Source organism: Coregonus clupeaformis, chromosome 27 (assembly GCF_020615455.1).
Source record: "Coregonus clupeaformis isolate EN_2021a chromosome 27, ASM2061545v1, whole genome shotgun sequence".
In the NCBI taxonomy this organism is placed as follows: domain Eukaryota; kingdom Metazoa; phylum Chordata; class Actinopteri; order Salmoniformes; family Salmonidae; genus Coregonus; species Coregonus clupeaformis.
In genome coordinates this window covers 42315950-42339011 of record NC_059218.1, presented here as the reverse complement: position 1 = coordinate 42339011, position 23062 = coordinate 42315950, and the positions used below count along the sequence as shown (strand labels likewise).

Below are 23062 nucleotides of genomic sequence, written 5' to 3'. Positions count from 1 at the left end.
TTCATAAAAAATTAATTTGGAATTTCAGTTTACTTTATGAATTGAAATTGATTTAATCCAACCATAGATCTAAATGACCACAACCCTGCTCACCATGATAGATTATCCATGATATGGACCAGATCGTTGAGTGGCCACTAACAATGGAAATACGTGTCCTCAAAGACGGAAGGCAGTCGGGAGGAGGCGAGATCAGGTGGGACCATTCTAGTCAATGATAGGGAAAATAGATGTGTGAATAGGGCTGTTCCAGTTATCTTATTACCGCCACACCGGCGGTCACGAGTCATGACCGCAGTCAAATTCCACGTGACTGTTTAGTCACGGTAACTAGGCTTCTCCATGCTCTGATGCTGCTGCTGGTCATTAGTATCCTACCAAACTTGCTAACTGCCTGGTACTCAGCACTCTATTGTCCCTCTAATCACTCTGACATCAATGGAAATGTTTTTAAAAAATCAAATCAAACAATTCATGAGACCCCACGCACTCATGTTGTGAAACATTTCTATAGGCTATGCAATTGCATGAGAAAACAGAGTTTTGATGGCCTCTATTAAAAAGAGGAGGATCCCATCAGCTTTCTATAGGCTAGTCCTACTATATTTATTTCTCAACTTTCCTAATATTAAGCACATTGTTTATCTTTACAACAGGAGTTTAGTCTACCTGGCTGGCATGAAAATGAACTAGGGGAAAAGCGTCCTCCATTCGCTATTTAAGTGCATAGACGACATGTCTTTTTTTCCCCGTTTCGAGACAGGTGCATGATAATGGTCCATTCTAAATCAAAACAAATTTCACACATATATTATTTAGTATATGTAAAGACAAGATTAAATCAAGAATAGTCTGATGGGTGACAATATTAGCCTATCACTTGTGAATGATTTATTATCACTTGTGAATGATGCTCAGCGTAAGGCAAGAAGCAATGCATACCTTTTTTTTGGCGACTTTTTCTAATCATAGTCCCACACCTCATGTAGCCTAGCCCGTAGGTCTATATGTTTTGATAAGGTTTGTATCACAACTAAAGTGGCCGAATAACTTCTTGAAATTAAGCACATTAATCCGCTTTACAACCGGTGTAGAGTCTATCTGGCATACATAGGCGGCGCCCGAGTTTCAAGTTTGGGTACGATCATTTACACCATAACAATGCACTTTTATAATAAAGCGTTACATGCATCATCGCATTTATGGTCACTTCAGAACAGTGTTTTTTCCCGCTAATTGATTGCATTTTGGAACATTAGCGCCTATAGCCTACTGCCGTGTGCGCATTGCTGCGCTGATGTGAAGAAATAGCCGAATAACATTTTGAAGCTAAACGTTCTGATCTGTTGCATCAGCCTCATTGCCTTTAAAGGTTTTTTTGATGCACGTGGTTGTATTAATTTGGGATCTAATCGCATCCCACAACTGTTTGGAATATTTATTTATTGCACAGAAGGACAAGTTGACCAATAGAATAGGTCGACTTCTGTACAATGGGGGATAGTAGATTGACATAGGCTAGTGCTTTTGCTGTTCGTTAGGCCTACTCATCTTGTTGGCTGTATCAGGGCCTAACATATTGACAACTCAAAGTATGCTATTATGTTCTTCTGAAATAACTACATTCTTCTTAACACGTTTCTTTAGACCTGTCTAATTTAAATAATGGATTTATTCAATTATTGTGATGGCGTAGGCTATTTTACTTGGATTTATTAGACTTTTTTAAATGTAGATGTTCCAAAAGGTCTGCATCAGTGGCTTGTAGGCTATGCGTGGAAGCCAGGAGATGCTAAAATGTGTTTATGTTAATTAATGGTTACTGTTAGACCGGCAGATTTTGCTTAACAATCAGCAGCTGAGAAAATGTCATGACCGCCACAGCCCTACGTGTGAACAACAGGCACAACTCCGACAGTGTTTTTTCTCAAAGTTGCCAGGATGTCACATTCCCTACTTATAGCAGTACACTTAACCTAAGCATTAATAAGCCATTAGATTTTTTTGTTGACCAAATTCGACACTCATTTACCGCCATACAAAAACTCCTCGCCTGGGGAGTCGAAAAAAAACCAGCACCTTGTTAGAGGAAACAGATTTTGGCCTGTTATCCCTCCGGCTTCGCCTCTTCTTCACTGTCACGAACCATTCCCTGTGACCGGGACAGGGCGATGGCACCATCTAGTGTCACCAAAAAACACTACCACTACTAAATGACCAGAGCAATCTTTTCTATTGTACTATAGTCGTGGTCAAAGGTTTTGAGAATGACACAAGTATTGGTCTTCACAAAGTTTGCTGCTTCAGTGTTTGTAGATATTTTTGTCAGATGTTACTATAGTATACTGAAGTATAATTACAAGCATTCCATAAGTGTCAAAGGCTTTTATTGACAATTACATTAAGTTTATGCAAAGAGTCAATATTTGCAGTGTTGACCCTTCTTTTTCAAGACCTCTGCAATCCACCCTGGCATGCTGTCAATTAACTTCTGGGCCACATCCTGACTGATGGCAGCCCATTCTTGCATAATCAATGCTTGGAGTTTGTTAGAATTTGTGGGTTTTTGTTTGTCCAGCCGCCTCTTGAGGATTGACCACAAGTTCTCAATGGGATTAAGGTCTGGGGAGTTTCCTGGCCATGGACCCAAAATGTCGATGTTTTGTTCCCCGAGCCACTTAGTTATCACTTTTCCCTTATGGCAAGGTGCTCCATAATGCTGGAAAAGGCATTGTTCGTCACCAAACTGTTCTTGGATGGTTGGGAGAAGTTGCTCTCGGAGGATGTGTTGGTACCATTCTTTATTCATGGCTGTGTTCTTAGGCAAAATTGTGAGTGAGCCCACTCCGTTGGCTGAGAAGCAACCCCACACATGAATGGTCTCAAGATGCTTTACTGTTGGCATGACACAGGACTGATGGTAGTGCTCACCTGGTCTTCTCCGGACAAGCTTTTTTCCGGATGCCCCAAACAATCGGAAAGGGGATTCATCAGAGAAAATGACTTTACCCCAGTCCTCAGCAGTCCAATCCCTGTACCTTTTGCAGAATATCAGTCTGTCCCTGATGTTTTTCCTGGAGAGAAGTTGCTTCCTCGCTGCCCTTCTTGACACCAGGCCATCCTCCAAAAGCCTTTGCCTCACTGTGCGTGCAGATGCACTCACACCTGCCTGCTGCCATTCCTGAGCAAGCTCTGCACTGGTGGTGCCCCGATCCCGCAGCTGAATCAACTTTAGGAGACGGTCCTGGCGCTTGCTGGACTTTCTTGGGCGCCCTGAAGCCTTCATCACAACAATTGAACCTCTCTCCTTGAAGTTCTTGATGATCCGATAAATGGTTGATTTAGGTGCAATCTTACTAGCAACAATATCCTTGCCTGTGAAGCCCTTTTTACATTTACATTTACTTTTTGTGCAAAGCAATGATGACAGCACACGTTTCCTTGCAGGTAACCATGGTTAACAGAGGAAGAACAATGATTTCAAGCACCACCCTCCTTTTAAAGCTTCCAGTCTGTTATTCTAACTCAATCAGCCTCCTGTAGCTCAGTTGGTAGAGCATGGCGCTTGCAACGCCAAGGTTGTGGGTTCGATTCTCACGGGGAGCTAGTATGAAAAATGTATGCACTCACTAACTGTAAGTCGCTCTGGATAAGAGCGTCTGCTAAATGACTAAAATGTAAATCAGCATGACAGTGATCTCCGTCCTCGTCAAGTCTCACCTGTGTTAACGAGAGAATCACTGACATGATGTCAGCTGCTCCTTTTGTGGCAGGACTGAAATGTAGTGGAAATGTTTTTTTTTTTTGGAGGGATTAAGTTCATTTTCATGGCAGAGGGACTTTGCAATTAATTGCAATTCATCTGATCACTCTTCATAACAATCTGGAGTATATGCAAATTGCCATCATAAAAACTGAGGCAGCAGACTTTGTGAAAAATTAGTATTTGTGTCATTCTCAAAACTTTTGACCACGACTGTACACCGAGTCCGACAGTCAAGAGGCCATTATTTTGTAAGCAGTAACACAGCGGTCAACAACCCTAGGACCTGCGGAGATATAGTTGGTACACACTACACACCCTTTCGATTCAACAAATACATTTGTCTAGGTTGTTATTCAAACTGACACTAATGCTTACTCAGGATGCTACTGAAAGTTTACGTACAGACAAAAAAAAACAAAAAAAATACAACATAACACAATCAAGTATCACCAGTGACAATGCATTTCTTTATTGGGCAGCTTGGCACACAAAGTGAACATAATAGGTGTGTCCAAAATCGGCCACTGGTCAAAAGTAGCGCGCTGTAAAAAGGATCTAGGGTGCCATTTCAGACTCGCAATGTTTAACACATGTTTTGGGACAGCGTACCAGAATATTCAATCACATACAGACAGGAAGCAACAACTGTCGTAGCAGGACAAACCGGTATACGGTTGACAGTCAACAACTTCAATAAGCGCTTTATATTCTGTGGTCATTAGAAACCAAATCCCCTAATCCACCCCTAGCCGCTGCCTCGTAGGGCACTCGACCTGAAAGGATTTTTTTTTTTACAGGTACAAGCAATATGGTGAAACGTCCACCCAGCCTATCGGAGGGGGAGGGTGGAGCTCCTAGCATATTGTCTGTACCTGCCGTAGGGCTCTGGTCTAAATAGGGCGTCATTTGGGCCGCACACACGCCGTCCCCAACCTCAACGTCCCGGGTCAAAGCCCTGAGAACCCAGGGGTCTCCGCCCCCCATACGGCGCCCTATCCCTTATAATCTAGTGCACTACTCTTGACCAGAGTCCTATGGGCCCTGTTCAAAAGTAGTGCACTATATCAACGATAGGTGGCCATTAAAGGACACACTCCAAATTCTGTCAGATCTACGTGAGGTGCCATAGAGGTCTAGGTAGGGGCTAAGGGTAGATCTGGGGGGTTACATATATATTTTACAGAGTCTTCTATGGGTTCGGCGTAGCTACGCTGGTCTTCAAGCAGTGGCTAGTGGTTCCAGTGCTCCCGGTAAGGGTGTGTGTGTTTACTGGGTAATGCCAATAACTCCGCAGGCCTGGCGACCGCCAGCGTTGCCCGTCTTCAGACTCTCCTCGTTGTCTCCTTTTCCCAGATCATCAGCCTTCTCATGGATCTAATGATAAAAGGGGGGGTAGTACAGAGACAGAGAGACAGAGAGAGAGAGCGAGGACAGAGGACAGAGAGAGAGAGCGAGGACAGAGGACAGAGAGAGAGCGCGAGGACAGAGAGAGCGCGAGGACAGAGAGAGAGAACAGAGAGAGAGAGCGAGAGAGAACAGAGAGGACAGAGCGAGCGCAAGAGTGAAAGAGAGCAAGAGGGGAGATGAGGGTGAAAACAGTGTTTATTTAGAAAACTCAGTTTGAGCATTTTATTCCTATTGAACACCACCAATGTAGGTCAGATAACGAGACAACTGTTCTTACCACCATGGTCCTGCCAATGATAGAGTAAGGTCCAGTGAGAGTCAGCATCTTGTCAGAGATGTTGATCTTAGCCACGTTGTCAGCTCCTGCAGTCACGTTGCCAAGGTCCCCTACGTGCCTAGCAACACAGACAGGATATGATGTCAGAGGAAAGGGTACAGCTTTAGAATAGTTTACCCCCAATGTGCACACCGTAGCAAAACAATGGTGAGAGCCAAGAGTAGGTGGTTGACATTTCTAAAACCTCTTTATCACTGCATGTGTAGATCTCATTTGATTCCATCACAGATCTACTCAATAAGAGTCAACATAGCATTTAAAAAAGGTAGAGTCAGCGATGTAAATCGTGAGGCTAAACCTTTCTGCTGTTCTGGTCCCCAAATACAGGTGTGCCAAGCTTGTAGCGTCATACCCAAGAAGAAGACTTGAGGCTGTAATCGCTGCCAAAAAGTGCTTCGACAAAGTACTAAGTAAAGGGTCTGAATGCTAACATAAATGAGTTTATTTTTATTTTGTATAAATGTGCAAAAAAAGTAATTTAAAAAATGACTGTTTTTGCTTTGTCATTATGGGGTATTGTGTGTAGATTGATGAGGGTAAAAAACAATTTAATTCATTTTAGAATAAGGCTGTAACGTAACAAAATGTGGAAAAAGTCAAGGGGTCTGAATACTTTCCGAATGCACTATTACAGAACATAAACAAAAAAATAATAATCCACACCGACCACTTATCGCAGGAATTTTGCTTATATCGTTCATTACGATAAGTAGCCTATACTAGAGAAATAAGTTTGAAATGAAATAAGTGTTGATATGGATGATGGTTAATGGGGGGCCATCAAACTAGTAGTACACTGAACAAAAATATAAAAAACGCAAATGTAAAGTGTTGGTCCAATGTTTCATGAGCTGAAATAAAAGATCCCAGAAAACTTTCAAAGCACAAAAAGCTTATTGCTCTCAAATGTTGTGCACAAATTTGTTTACATCCCTGTTAGTGAGTTTTTATCATTTGCCAAGATAATCTATCCACCTGACAGGTGTGGCATATCAAGAAGCTGATTAAACAGCATGATCATTACACAGGTGCACCTTGTGCTGGGGACAATAAAAGGCCACTAAAATGTACAGTTGTGTCACAACACAATGCCACAGATGTCTCAAGATTTTAGGGAGTGTCCATTTGGCATGCTGACTGCAGGAATGTCCACCAGAACTGTTGCCAGAGAATTGAATGTTAATTTCTCTACCATAATTTGTTCTCTACCAATGTTGTTTTAGAGAATTTGGCAGTACAGCCAACCGGCCTCACAACCACAGACCGTGACGAGGTCCCAAGGCCCATTGTGAGGCATCTTTGACCAACAGATGTACAGTATATCTGTATTCCCAGTCACGTGAAATTGATAGATTAGGGCCCAATACATTTATTTTAAGACCCATTGTCATGCCATTCTGCCGCCACCATCACTTCATGTTTCATGATAATGCACGGCCCCATGTCACAAGGACCTGGACACAATTCCTGGAAGCTGAAAATGTCCCAGTTCTTCCATGGCCTGCACTCAGACATGTCACCCATTGAGCATGTTTGGGATGCTCTGGATCAGCGTATTCCAGTTCCCGCAACTTCGCACAGCCATTGAAGAGGAGGAGTGGGACAATATTTCACAGGCCGTAAATCAACTGCCTGATCCACTCTATGCGAAGGAAATGTGTTGTGCTGCATGACGCAAATGGTGGTACAGACTGGGTTACTACCTTTTTTGTGACCAACAGATGCCCATCTGTGTTCCCAGTCGTGAAATCAACCGATTAGGTGATTTCCTTACCTGAACTGTAACTCAGTAAAATCTTTGAAATTGTTGCATGTTGCGTTTATGTATATTTTTTAAGGATAAATAAAATGCCAAAAAAACTTGGTGCACATTAATGTTATCAACTTATCGTTCCATTTATCGCAATATGGATTTTTGTTGATATCGCCCAGCTCTATTGTGCAAGGAATTCAAAGGTCTAAGCCAAATACAGTATCATGGCATCTTTGTTTGACAATACCAGTGCCTCTTTGCCTATTTAGGCTGCGTTTACACAGGCAGCCCAATTCCGATCTTTTGCGCACTCATTTGTCATTTGACTAATCAGATATTTTGCCCAGAGTTGGGCCGACCTGTGTAAACAAAGCCACAGTGTTGCGGTTATCCCTATTGAGAAACCCCTGACCATCTAATCATATGATTTAAATATCTAAGGTCAGGATCTTGTCAAGGATGTCCATGACAAAATACATCATAACCCCTGAAGCCAAATCTCATTGCCTCCAGACACAGTCACACAACTCCCTAGATAGACAGCTACACTGCATTCGGAAAGTATTCAGACCCCTTGACTTTTTCCACTTTGCTACATTACAGCCTTAATGTTTATTTTTTTATTTTTTATGTTCCCCTCAATCTACACACAACACCCCATAAAAGTTTGACATTTTTGCAAATGTATTAAAAACGGAAATAACTAATTTACATAAATATTCAGACCCTTTACTTAGTACTTTGTTGAAGCACCTTTGCCAGCGATTACAGCCTCAAGTCTTCTTGGGTATGACGCTACAAGCTTGGCACACCTGTATTTGGGGAGTTTCTCCCATTCCTCTCTGCAGATCCTCTCAAGCTCTGTCAGGTTGGATGGGGAGCGTCGCTGCACAGCTATTTTCAGGTCTCTCCAGAGATGTTCGATCGGATTCAAGTCCGGGCTCTTGCCGGACGGCTCAAGGATATTCAGAGACTTGTTCCGAAGCCACTCCTGCGTTGCCTTGGCTGTGTGCCTAGGGTCGTTGTCCTGTTGGAAGGTTAACCTTCGCCCCAGTCTGAGGTCCTGAGCACTCTGGAGAAGGTGTTCACGAAGGACCTCTGTACCTTGCTCCGTTCATCTTTCCCTCGATCCTGACTCGTCTCCTAGTCTCTGCCGCTAAAAACATCCCAACAGCATGATGCTGCCACCACGATTCACCGTAGGGGTGGTGCCAGGTTTCCTCCAGACGTGACGCTTGGCATTCAGGCCAACGAGTTCAATCTTGGTTTCATCAATCTTGTTTCTCAGTGTCAGTCCTTTAGGTGCCTTTTGGCAAACTCCAAGCGGGCGGTCATGTGCCTTTTACTGAGGAGAGGCTTCCGTCTGGCCACTCTACCATAAAGGCCTGATTGGTGGGGTACTGCAGAGATGGGAGAACCTTCCGGAAGGACAACCATCTCCACAGAGGATCTCTGGAGCTCTGTCAGAGTGACCATCGGGTTCTTGGTCACCTCCCTGACCAACACCCTTCTCCCTCATTTGCGCAGTTGGGCCGGGCGGCCAGCTCTAGGAAGAGTCTTGGTGGTTCCAAACTTCTTCCATTTAAGAATGATGGAGGCCACTGTGTTCTTGGGGACCTTCAATGCTGCAGAAATGTTTTGGTACCCTTCCCCAGATCTGTGCCTTGACAGTCCTGTCTCGGAGCTCTACAGACAATTCCTTTGACCTCATGGCTTGGTTTTTGCTCTGACATGCACTGTCAACTGTGGGACCTTATATAGACAGGTGGGTGCCTTTCCAAATCAGGTCCAATCAATTGAATTTACCACAGGTGGCCTCCAATCAAGTTGTAGAAACATCAAGGATGCTCAATGGAAACAGGATGCACCGGAGTTCAACTGAGTCACATAGCAAAGTGTCTGAATACTTATGTAAATAAGGTATCCGTTAATTTTTTTTAATTAATTTGTACAAACTCCTAAAAACCTGTTTTCGCTTCGTCATTATGGGGTATTGTGTGTAGATTGATGAGGACTAACATAAAATGTGGAAAAAGTCAAGGGGTCTGAAAACTTTCCGAATGCACTGCTATTTATAGGGATTAAGCCCTAGAGCCAATCATTAAAAAGGTTCCACCATGCAACCTCTCCACCAGGACGGTTCTGCTGGACATCAGCTGGTCAAGCCAACGGTTCTGCTGGACATCAATTGGTCAAGCCAACGGTTCTGCTGGACATCAATTGGTCAAGCCAACGGTTCTGCTGGACATCAGCTGGTCAAGCCAACGGTTCTGCTGGACATCAGCTGGTCAAGCCAACGGTTCTGCTGGACATCAGCTGGTCAAGCCAACAGACAACATAAGGACAGTTGCTTGATGCCTACATGTGATGCGAGAGGCAGCGAGGAATGTGATAAGAACAGACTCAGAGAATAATTTCATTTATTTGATTCCTATGAATTGCCAGGGACCTCGCGATACAATATTATCACCATAATTTAGGTGCCGATACGATATGTATTGCGATTCTCACGATTCTATATGTATTGCGATTCGATAAGTGATTTTAATGCAATTCAATATTCCAAACATATTGCTCACCATACGTGACTCGTTTCAGGAAACTAGGCGTACGTCGTAAGTCATGACTTCACAGGAGAGGCATTTGAACGTTTTAGATTTTTTAACAAAATGCCTTTTTTTGGCAGAAATGCCTTCTGGAACATTTGAACTTTCATGTGCCTTAATAGCATGCATGTCAACTGTAAATACGATTATCTAGTTGGTTTAGCCACAGAAAAAGAGAAGAACCTTCCCGCTAGCCATGATTGGCTGAGATAATGGTGGCGAACCAGGTGGCGAATCGCATCTCTGCATGTCTGGCAGACATATCAGTATGGATGACGGATCACCACCTCAAGCTGAACCCTGGCAAGACGGAGCTGCTCTTCCTCCCGGGGAAGGACTGCCCGTTCCATGATCTCGCCATCACGGTTGACAACTCCGTTGTGTCCTCCTCCCAGAGTGCGAAAAGCCTTGGCGTGACCCTGGACAACACCCTGTCGTTCTCCGCTAACATCAAGGCGGTGACCCGATCCTGTAGGTTCATGCTCTACAACATTCGGAGAGTACGACCCTGCCTTACACAGGAAGCGGCACAGGTCCTAATCCAGGCACTTGTCATCTCCCGTCTGGATTACTGCAACTCACTGTTGGCTGGGCTCCCTGCCTGTGCTATTAAACCCCTACAACTCATCCAGAATGCCGCAGCCCGTCTGGTGTTCAACCTTCCCAAGTTCTCTCACGTCACCCCGCTCCTCCGCACACTCCACTGGCTTCCAGTTGAAGCTCGCATCTGCTACAAGACCATGGTGCTTGCCTACGGAGCTGTGAGGGGAACGGCACCGCCGTACCTTCAGGCTCTGATCAGTCCCTACACCCAAACGAGGGCATTGCGTTCATCCACCTCTGGCCTGCTGGCTCCCCTTCCTCTGCGGAAGCATAGTTCCCGCTCAGCCCAGTCAAAACTGTTCGCTGCTCTGGCACCCCAATGGTGGAACAAGCTCCCTCACGACGCCAGGACAGCGGAGTCACTCACCACCTTCCGGAGACATTTGAAACCCCACCTCTTTAAGGAATACCTGGGATAGGATAATGTAATCCTTCTACCCCCCCAAAAAAAAACGGAAAAAAAATATAAAAGGTTAAAAAAAACTAATAAAGTTTAAAAAAATACATTGTAAAGTGGTTGTCCCACTGGCTATAAGGTGAATGCACCAATTTGTAAGTCACTCTGGATAAGAGCATCTGCTAAATGACGTAAATGTAATAATGAATGGGCTGGACATGCCGAGAGATGAGTTTCGGATTGGTCTGCCGTGTAGCAGCTTCTGTTTATAAAATGAGCCGCTCGTCGTTATGTGTAATCCTTTCTACTGCAGTTTAAAGATATACCGTTAGCCATGGAGAACTGCAAATAGCTAGCTAACATTGAAACTATTTGGTTAACTTTAGCTAGCTATGACAAATCGGTTTGTATTGCTAGTACTCTATGGATTGGAATTATGGTACATTCTTTAGCTAGCTACATGTCTAAACAAGAGACTCCACTTTGCCAGATGATTACATGACCCATCAAGTTAGCCAGGTGTGTCTGACGGTGATTAAAAGACATCTATTGTATAATAATGCTACAATATTTGTATCTGGAATTTGTCTTTCAGCATCAGTTAGACCACGGCTGACTGTCCTCCACCAGTCATACAAGGAGAACGGTCTAATGCCTCCCATTAAAAAGAGAGATGGCCCAAACAAGCACAGGTTACACCTGAAGCTTGAGGACTTGCAGCGAGTTGTGAACTTCATCAACAACTACGCAGAGGATAATGCAATAGTATTACCAGGACGCCACCCAGGACACAAACACTTTGGTGGAAAGCTGCTGCCATCTCATGTGACAAAAGCAACGGTGTAGCGTCTCTACAAGGAATCGATGACAACACTTGGTATGTAAAGCATAAACACGTTTTGATTGGGACCTTCACTTCCTGATCACAGGCCACACAAAGTTTGCCCCCCAACTGGTGCTTCGGCCTCATCAAGCGGCGCTTCAGAAAGACCAGAGTGAACACTTTGTCCGAGATTGCTGGTGTGGTGAAGGACAGCACTGTGACAGGGGTCAACATCCCACAGCTGGTTGGACTGGAGGATGGTACGGTGCTGGCGGAAAGCTAAAGGTTTTGTTGCCAGCCTGACCCCGTACTTCAGGCCGCTGCCACAGATCAAGCAGTACCAGCACTTCAGGTGTATATCATTTTCATTGCATGAGGTTATTCTTCTTATCTGAACTTGGGAGGTGAATTGATGTTATGCGAGGTTGTAATGTCTTCTCAGTTTGTGTTGTCATTTCCTGTTTTACAGCTTCGATGCTCTGCAGCCTGGTGTTGGTGTCACCAAGGAGTGTCGGACTCAGTCGGGACCAGGTTTCAGCTGCTGCGCAACGCTGACATCCTTCCTCCCGTAGATGGTCTGCCTGTACAAGCACCACCTGGACTGGACACAGCTAGTGAAAACGTATATTTTTGACAAGATCAGGAAGTTTTGCGACGAAGAGGCTATGGACATCACATGACCTGCACCAAAGTCAAGGGCAGGACAGAAACAGGCTCCCCCGAATATAGGTCCCTTGTTCATGCGTGGTTTGGACGGACCAGTTCATCACTCGGGGCGAGTTCCCAGTCATCAGCACTATCTGCAGTGCCTCTATGGACATTCACATGACTCTCTCCTAACACACACACACGCCATATGTTGCTGCTACTATTTTTTCTCTATCCTGCTGTTCAGCCACTTTACCCCTGACTGTATGCATATAACTACCTCATCTATCACCAATATCACGTTATTGATATTGTTCTTGTACATACTGTATATTCATTTTGTTCTTTCTCTACTGGCATTGAGACTTGTTCTTTTTTTCCCCCCCTTTATATTGACACTTATCTATTTTTGATATTGCAAGTAACCATTTCGCTATACCGTCTACACCAGGGCTGCCCAACCCTCTTCCTGGAGATCTGTCCTGTAGGTTATTTTAGTCCAACCCTAATTTAGCATATCTGATTCTACTTATTAGCTGCTCAACAAGACCTTAACCAGCTGAATCAGATATGCTAAATTAGGGTTGGACTGAAAACCTACAGGACAGTAGATCTCCAGGAAAGAGGGTTAGGCAGCCCTGGTGAGGGACGAGGGAGCCACGAAAACAAAATGCTGATCAGGTCATTGGAATAAACAAGTGTTGAAAACAAATGGTTTCCCCTATATAAAAAGGATGGAGAACACGCTATGGAGGGAAAAATACTGGAGTTCTGGTGCAGGTACAGCCAACTAGCACAAAAATAATATTGGGATATTGTCAAAACGATATAATCACCAAAAATAATATCCCGATATGTAACTATCGACCTTCGACCCCCCATCACTAGATTCCTTGCGTCCTCGCCACCTTATCAAAAAACATTGGATGAGAAGGTCAGAACATCAATGGGTTTTAAGGGGATGAGAAGGTCAGAACATCAATGGGTTTTAAGGGGGATGAGAAGGTCAGAACATCAATGGGTTTTAAGGGGGATGAGAAGGTCAGAACATCAATGGGTTTTAAGGGGGATGAGAAGGTCAGAACATGAGAAGGTCAGAACATCAATGTATTTTAAGGGGATGAGAAGGTCAGAACATCAATGGGTTTTAAGGGGGATGAGAAGGTCAGAACATGAGAAGGTCAGAACATCAATGTATTTTAAGGGGATGAGAAGGTCAGAACATCAATGGGTTTTGAGGGGATGAGAAGGCGTGAAGAATCAAGGACATGGAGATTCTCCCATAGTCTACGAGAATATTTTTTTAAAAAGACTGACGAGAGTTATACATGCTATGGTACGGTTCAATACGTTAACTTAGTTGAGATCAAAATTCTAAAATGTGCTTGATTATAACCATACTAATAAAGTCTGATGGGTCTTTGTATAACTGTCTGTTGAACAGTACAACTGTACAAGGTCATTTCTAGTGTTGCCATCTAGCACAATGGTTTTCAAAACTCTGCCCGGGGGACCCACAGACATTTCACAATTGTGTTGTCTCCCTGACCTATGTACATGGAACGTCTGGGACTATCCGAGGAGAGGTCTGAAAACTCCTGGTCTAGCAGGCGTAACTCTTTCAGTCATGGGGCCAGACTAACCGGATTTCGTCATCGGGTCCTCCGTGGGTCTTGTTGTGGGGGTTGAAGTGGGGTCCGGCGCTCATACAGCCGTTGGTGTTGTCTCCGAAAGCGTGGACGTGGAAGCCATGTTCCCCCGGGGCCAGACCCGAGATCTCTCCTGTCAGCGTCACTGGAGCATTTTCACCCTACAGACAGACACGAGTTATAGGCCTGTACAGCCGAAACAAACAAACAAACAAACCACGGGCTGGGCGGTATACCGTATTTTACTATATACACCGGTATTGACGGACGGACCGGTTTGAGTTTTTACTTTACCTTCTATAACAGTATTTAAATGTTTGGTTTGTTAAAATGTGATGCGCATAATGTCAGTTTTTATAGATTACGCCATCTGCTACTTCAGTCGTCTCGCCCCCCTTTCATTCTGCTACTGCATGCTGCTAACTACACCAAGCCCTGCCTGCCACCACACCCTGCCGCTAACCACACCAAGCCCTGCCGCTAACCACACCAAGCCCTGCCTGCCACCACACCAAGCCCTGCCTGCCACCACACCAAGCCCTGCCGCTAACCACACCAAGCCCTGCCTGCCACCACACCAAGCCCTGCCGCTAACCACACCAAGCCCTGCCGCTAACCACACCAAGCCCTGCCGCTAACCACACCAAGCCCTGCCGCTAACCACACCAAGCCCTGCCGCTAACCACACCAAGCCCTGCCGCTAACCACACCAAGCCCTGCCGCTAACCACACCAAGCCCTGCCGCTAACCACACCAAGCCCTGCCGCTAACCACACCAAGCCCTGCCTGCCACCACACCAAGCCCTGCCTGCCACCACACCAAGCCCTGCCTGCCACCACACCAAGCCCTGCCGCTAACCACACCAAGCCCTGCCTGCCACCACACCAAGCCCTGCCGCTAACCACACCAAGCCCTGCCTGCCACCACACCAAGCCCTGCCGCTAACCACACCAAGCCCTGCCTGCCCCTCAAGGACAGAGCAGTTGCTCGACCAAGTCACGAGCCCTTTCTGGCCGTTCACTCAGCATGGTCAGATGGCTGCAACAATCTTGGTGACATGCTGCTTTCCACAAGCGTTCTACACACCATTTGTTTAACGACTATCTGCTAGTTTCTTTCCTTAGCAAGGTGTTGCTAAAATAATTTATGTTAGCCGCTAATGCTAATTCGCTAGTTAGCTAGCTTGCTAAATTTACTGATAGCCAGAGCAAACGTAGCTAGCTAGCCAATACTGGTACCAGTGCTAGGGTAGGCCTAGGTAAGCATGTTTGTGCAACGGTATTTAATTAGAGGAATAGGAGAAGCGTGACAGTTGGCTAGCTAGCTAGATTAAGTTAAAAAAACATGTAATTAACATATACTGAACCAAATTATAAAACGCAACATACAACAATTTCATTGATTTCACAGAGTTACAGTTCATATGAGGAAGTGAGGAAATTGAAATAAATTCATTATGCCTTAATCTATGGATTTCACATGACATGCATCTGTTGGTCACAGATACCTTTAAAAAAATATTAAAATGGGCCTCACAATGGGCATCAGGATCTGGTCACAGTATTTTTGTGCATTCACATTGCCATCGATAAAATGCAATTGTGTTCATTGTCCGTAGCTTATGTCTGCCCATACCTCCATGAGGCACTATGTTCACAACACCATACACATGGTCTGCAGTTGTGAGGCCGGTTGGACGTACTGACAAATTCTCTAAAACGCCGTTGGAGCTGGCTTATGGTAGAGAAATGACCATTCACTTCTCTGGCAACAGCTCTGGTGAACATTCCTGCAGTCAGCATGCCAATTGCACGCTCCCTCAAATCTTGAGACATCTGTGGCATTGTGTTGTGTGACAAAACTGCACGTTTAGAGTGGCCTTTTATTGTCCCCAGCACAAGGTGCACCTGTGTAATGATCATGCTGTTTAATCAGCTTCTTGATATGCCACACCTGTCAGGTGAATGGATTATCTTGGAAAAGGAGAAATGCACACTAACAGGGATGTAAACAAATGTGCACAATTTGAGAGAAGCTTTTCATGCGTATTAAACATGGGACCAACACTTTACATGTTGCGTTTATACTTTTGTTCCGTCTAATTAGGGACACCTGGAAACACTGACCAACACTTTAGTTCCTACCCTGTCAATAATTCCTCCCTTGTTTATTAATTTGTTGTCATGTCAAAAAATTATGTATTCAAGGTGCTGCCCACTATATTCCAACTATAGAATTAGAATAATCATTATGTTTCCATAATTCCAAGTTCACCAATTTCCTAGGCCTATATTTTTTTCGCCAGTTTCATGCTGCGTGGCACACAGTGGAAATAATAATAAAAGTACAGGAAATACAGAAATTGATGAAAATGCTGAAAATGATTTGTTTGAAGTTGGATTGAACAGTATAATAATATGCCATTTAGCAGACGCTTTTATCCAAAGCGACTTACAGTCATGTGCGCATACATTTTTACGTATGGGTGGTCCCGGGGATCGAACCCACTACCCTGGCGTTACAAGCGCCATGCTCTACCAATTGAGAGAACGCCCCGTTGAAATGACTTGTAATTTGTGTTGCCACTCTAGGGTCATGAACTACTCGTAAAGCATATTTAGAACTATTATTCAAAAACATAAGTAAAATACCATCAAAAATGTAAACAAATATTGCGATATGAATGATATTGTCCATATCGCCAAGCCCTGTTATCTCTGAGCTTTGCTGAATCATTGTCACTCTGCAGAACATAGGCCTATACAGCACTCTCTCCCGTTAGCCTCACTGGAGAATCGTTTTTTCGGATAACTGACAGACAGGAGTCGGTTAACACTGACACGGGGTGAAAAAACATGAGGGGAGAGCACACACGTTGAAAACACAGATCAAAACACCACATGATGTAAATTAGCTGTCAAAATGATGTGTCAGGGTTGGAAAAAAACAGAATTAACACATCAATGAGCCATGTGTTACTCTCTATTTAAGTATTAGTATTTGGCATGACAGCACAAAAACAGACACTGAGGCTAGCATAGCACCTAGCCATAACAAGCTAGCTGTTTGGGCTACTTTTGAAATTGAGGGGGATCAACGGTCAACTTGCTAGCTACAACTGTTAGTTTGGTGGCCCCAACGACCACACACGCCTTCTTCGTGCAAATTTGGCACGACAGTTAGGTTACCACACACCAGACCAGGTTCAAGGGAAAATGGGGGCCAAAGCAGAACGACTCCAGCCTGGTGCCAGATCTGTGTGTGTTCTCAGAGAGCAGACACGGACTGGCACACAGGCTAGAATGACTCAGCAAAAAAAATGTCGTCACTTATTCATCTGTTACGCGTAACGTCAACTAGCTAAGGTTAGTTTGATAGTTAAGCTAGGCACCCCCAAACGTCCTAGTTAACGTTAAAAATGTGTAACAGGCAGAACTAGCTAGCATTTAACGCACATAATTTCCCCCTGTTTACAAAATACTAGCTATAGCTACAGTATCTAGCTAAATTGAGTAGATAATTTACATCGAGGGCTTAAAAGTGCAACTACAGGTTACGAGCCGACCGGTATCAAAGGTTGTCACACATGCTCCTATGGCTACAGTAGCTAACGTCAGCAGGCTATCAAGTAAATCGTTTGCATGACATGACTGAACTCGGAATGAAACTGGCCTTACAAGGCAGATACAAAAGATAGATAGCCATCTAACGTTAAACTTCGCCAGGGCAAAATAACTAGCTAGCGAGCTAAGTAACGCTAACTCAACTGTTGCATAAGGTATCTGAAAGGGTTTTGACAAGTAACGCTAGTTAGCTAGCTAAGATAGCCAAGTTGCTAGCTATTTGGACGAGGCCCATCTGCACAGACTGCGTCTCAAAGTGCATGCATGTGATTTGCCGTGCCAACAAAAAAAAAGCAAGCATGTATTTTTCCTTTTTAAATAAATATTTTACCTGTTGCTCAAAGAATACGGTCCCGGTAACTTCACCGGTTCCTTTTAGCACGCAAACAGCCTTCAGTGCCATCTCTACCAGTCCTACTTGCCTCAACCAAAGATCTCAAGTCCGAAAGGTGAATTTCTGCAAGCTAGAAGGCGAGTTTCTTACGTAGGAATAGTGTCCAATCAGAGGCGAGGGGGATGGGTGAGCAGAAATCTGATTGGCTGGTGAGAACGCTTGTTTAAATAAAGGTTGAACGATAATTATAATAATAATAATAATATGCCATTTAGCAGACGCTTTTATCCAAAGCGACTTACAGTCATGTGTGCATACATTTTTACGTATGGGTGGTCGCGGGGATCGAACCCACTACCCTGGCGTTACAAGCGCCGTGCTCTACCAGCTGAGCTACAGAGGACCACAAAGCATGAACAAATTGAATGATAAATCACTATGGGGAACGAAGTGTACAAAGCTTGAACAAATTGAATGATAAATCACTTTGGGGAACGATGTGTACAAAGCATGAACAAATTGAATGACAAATCACTTTGGGGGGCGCGCAATGTAGAAACAGTGGCGACCCGTCATTCAGGGCAGAGCCCCACCTATTTAGCTAAAAAAAACAAACATGTTTTGCTAACAAAGAAAAAAAAACATCATTTAGTTAATAAAGTCGCATACAAACATGGTCTCTTTTTTGCTTTCTTGAGTAAGGCAGCTCCAAAATGCAGGTGTTTCAGCCTAGTTCAGTGCATTCTGTGGCGGTGGGGCAGCCAGCAGAAAATACAGAGTCGAATCTCATTATATCTACCGTAGCTTTGATTGGACTGATCATGTCAACATCATACTTTCAAAATCTTAGCTAGCAACCTTGCAGTCATCATCATGAATGAAGTCGACAATCTACTGGCAAATCCTTTTCAATCCTTGTCATATGAAGAGAAATTATAGATAAAACGTATCGGTGCTAATCGGACATTGGACATTACACAACAAGTTGGATATCGCAAATTCAACAATGATTGGTTTGGAAGGAATCAGTGACTAACTGCAAGCATTGCAAATCAAGTCGAAGGTTTACATACACTTAGGTTGGAGTCATTAAAACTCGTTTTTCAACCACTCCACAAATTTATTGTTAACAAACTATAGTTTTGGCAAGTTGGTTAGGACATCTACTTTGTGCATGACAAAAGTAATTTTTCGAACAATTGTTTACAGACAGATTATTTCACTTATAATTCACTGTATCACAATTCCAGTGGGTCAGAAGTTTACATACACTAAATTGACTGTGCCTTTAAACAGCATGGAAAATTCCAGAAAATGATGTCATGGCTTTAGAAGCTTCTGATAGGCTAATTGACATAATTTGAGTCAATTGGAGGTGCACCTGTGGATGTATTTCAAGGCCTACCTTCAAACTCAGTGCCTCAACTAGCCGGTGCCCCCGCACATTGACTCTGCACCGGTACCCCCCTGTATATATAGCCTCCCTACTGTTATTTTATTTTACTTCTGCTCTTTTTTTCTCAACACTTTTTTTGTTGTTGTTTTATTTTTACTTTTTTTGTTAAAAATAAATGCACTGTTGGTTAAGGGCTGTAAGTAAGCATTTCACTGTAATGTCTGCACCTGTTGTATTCGGCGCATGTGACCAATACAATTTGATTTGATTTGATTTGATCTTTGCGTGACATCATGGGAAAATCAAAAGAAATCAGCCAAGACCTCAGAAAATAAATTGTAGACCTCCACAAGTCTGGTTCATCTGTGGGAGCAATTTCCAAACGCCTGAAGGTACCACGTTCATCTGTACAAACAATAGTACGCAAGTATAAACACAATGGGACCACACAGCCGTCACACCGCTCAGGAAGGAGACGCGTTCTGTCTCCTAGAGATAAACGTACTTTGGTGCAAAAAGTGCAAATCAATCCCAGAACAACAGCAAAGGACCTTGTGAAGATGCTGGAGGAAACCGGTACAAACGTATCTATATCCACAGTAAAACAAGTCCTATATCGGCATAACCTGAAAGGCCGCTCAGCAAGGAAGAAGCCACTGCTCCAAAACCGCCATAAAAAAGCAAGACTACGGTTTGCAACTGCACATGGGGACAAAGATCGTACTTTTTGGAGAAATGTCCTCTGGTCTGATGAAACAAAAATAGAACTGTTTGGCCATAATGACCATCGTTATGTTTGGAGGAAAAAGGGGGAAGCTTGCAAGCCGAGGAACACCATCCCAACCGTAAAGCACGGGCGTGGCAGCATCATGCTGTGGGGGTGCTTTGCTGCAGGAGGGACTGGTGCAAATAGATGGCATCATAACCCTGAATCTCCCCCCCCCCACAAATAAGGAGCATTGGACTCCTCCATTGGAAGACGAAGGGAATTTCTGATCTTACAACTTTTTTTTATTCAGGATACTCTAAAGTCGTTCCAACAGATAAAGATTGATATACCCAATAAGGATTTTTTTTTTCAAGTATCTCCAATTCTGATATTTTGTAGAGGGCCAGAAGAAAGTGGGTAAACGACGTTTTCAAATTACTGAGGTTGAACAATTATTTACAAATCCTACTGCTCAGAGGGGTCTAATCTCTGATTTATATTCTATCTTATCAAGCAGAAGTGCCTCATCCTATGACGCATTTAGACATATTTGGGAGGGAGACATTGGGATTCCATTTGGTGACGAAGACTGGACCGCTATCTGTGAAAGGGTCTACTCCGATGTAACTCTATAAGCGTACAAGAACTCCCATTTTAAAATCTTTCACAGAACCAGTTCGCCTTAACAGAATGTTTACCAGTGCATCACATTTATGTTTCAAATGTCAACAAGATACTGGCACCTTTCTGCATGTGTTTTGGCAACAGAATCCAGTCTCATTGGAATGAGGTTCATTTACACATTTAGAAGATCTTAGACAATTTTGCTCTTTCACCAAATCTACTGTTCTTGTCTATTAAGTACAAAAAAATGTAATCTGTTTTTGTGGTCCGCACCTGAAATAACGTCTGCTAGGACGTGGCTTTCTCAGGCTTCAGCTATTTTACCCTTTAGAAAAACTCACTTTTGACCTGCGCCAGAGGACTGAAAAGTTCTGGAAAACCTGGTCACCATTAATTAGATTAGATTGTTATTTAGTCACATGCACAGGGTCACAGATGTAGTTGCGGTATACCGTGAAATACTTAAGCTCCGAGCTCCAACAGTGCAGGTGTGAATGAAACAATACAACATATATATACATATTTACAACTGTGACAATGATAAATATTTATATTGCTATCTTTTTATTTTATGACTGCTCCTTTTTTGTAATATTTTTACTTAACTTCTTGTACTCTGTCTGTGTGGTGCATTTTGTTTTGTTGTCTGTGTAAACCCTGATATTTTATTTATTTAAATTAGCCATTTTTTTGCTTGTGCGCTTGCAAATGCCACGCACACTGGACAATCTACCTGATTTGCAAATTCTGTTTTATTTTTGGTTTAAATCTACATGAAGATATTCCTCACCGTCTACGTCAATGGTCATGTTAAATTCCTCATGTTATGACATTGAGTATGTACGTACATGTTGTGGAGGAAAAGGGTCGAATTTATGGTAGCACTTCATTTTAAGGGGTCCTTATTACACTGTAACAGGTATTGTAATTAATTGTAATAATTCATAGTTACACTGTAACAACAATATGTTTGTAATTACAGAGGTGTAACAACGAATGCTTGCTACCATGCTTGTTACGAATGTAAACGTTTCCGATAGCATCCCAACACACCATATTGCTCAGTGCTATCCGGATTCCTTTGGACGTCCTTACCCAAAACCTTAACCCTTATCTTTAACCCCTACCCTAACCTTAACCTTAACCCTTATCTTTAACCCCTACCCTAACCTTAAACATAACCCTTACCTAACCCGAACCTTAACCCTTATCTTTAACCCCTACCCTAACCTTAACCATAACCCTTACCTAACCCTAACCTTAACCATAACCCTTACCAAACCCGAACCTTAACCCTTATCTTTAACCATTTTAAATGTCCCAAGGACCCCTGATAGCTCAGACCACACCATTTTTCAGCCTGCACAAACCATGTGATTAGTGTTAGCCAATTGAACCATGTGATTAGTGTTAGCCAATTGAACCATGTGATTAGTGTTAGCCAATTGAAAACCGACCACCTCATTAATATACAGTCACTCTGCCAATAAATGGCTCTTTTTATTTTATTTTTTATTTTTTTGTCATTTAGCAGACGCTCTTATCCAGAGCGACTTACAGGAGCAATTAGGGTTAAGTGCCTTGCTTAAGGGCACATCGACAGATTTTTCACCTAGTCGGCTCAGGGATTAGAACCAGCGACCTTTCGGTTACTGGCACAACGCTCTTACCCACTAAGCTACCTGCCGCCTCTGGAGTCTGATAGCCACGCCCCCAATGGCAAAAATACGGGTTCACAAACGGTTCACATAAAAAAAATATTTTAAAATTGTTAAATCATTTAACAATGCATTTGACAATGGGTCAAATACTTTAACCATCAATTAAACATTTTTAGACACATTAAATAAACAGTTATGGTTAAAATGTGAGTCATTCGTGCTTGCCAAATTGAACAATCTCACTTTTGGATGGAATGTATTGGTGCAATTATTTATTTTTCCCAGGAATGAAGGCATCTTTGTCAAGATCTACGAATCTTCACAATACACTCAATATAAGGACGACCTCGAACGTGCCCACGTGGTGACACTGACATCATGTGACAGTGCGCAAAGAAGGGGGTTGAGAAGGGAGATACAGGTTCAAGGGAGAGATGGTAGGAGCATCTAGACCGGGGATTACGGGGCAGGTGGGCAGCGATATGGTATACATAGAAAAGAGAAAGCTGGTGACGTTCATAGCAGGAGCTATCAATAGCACCGATAAAGTAGAGTCTAAAACAGAGAGGATTAAACTAATAGTGAAAGCTGCTGGGAGACATTTGAGTGACAGGGTTGACATGGGAAGAGGTTGGAGATGACCTCAATCAGCCGATGGTGGAGTCATGTACCACTGGGTCTTAGTTATGGTGGTAGTACTGCAATGGAATGCTCCAAGCCTGTTG

The 23062-nt window shown here is 43.4% G+C and overlaps 1 protein-coding gene across 1 annotated transcript; it reads right to left on the bottom strand.

Annotated features, from left to right (window-relative positions):
* Positions 1-4210: 4210 nt before the first annotated feature.
* sod1 (superoxide dismutase 1, soluble) lies at positions 4211-18074 on the bottom strand. The gene is made up of 4 exons (XM_041851458.2): positions 17945-18074; positions 13984-14150; positions 5451-5568; positions 4211-5140 (listed from the first exon to the last, which is right to left on the bottom strand). Exons 1-4 carry the CDS (start codon positions 18014-18016, stop codon positions 5033-5035), a joined length of 465 nt encoding a protein of 154 aa, XP_041707392.1. The 5' UTR covers positions 18017-18074; the 3' UTR covers positions 4211-5032.
* Between the last annotated feature and the right edge of the window lie 4988 nt (positions 18075-23062).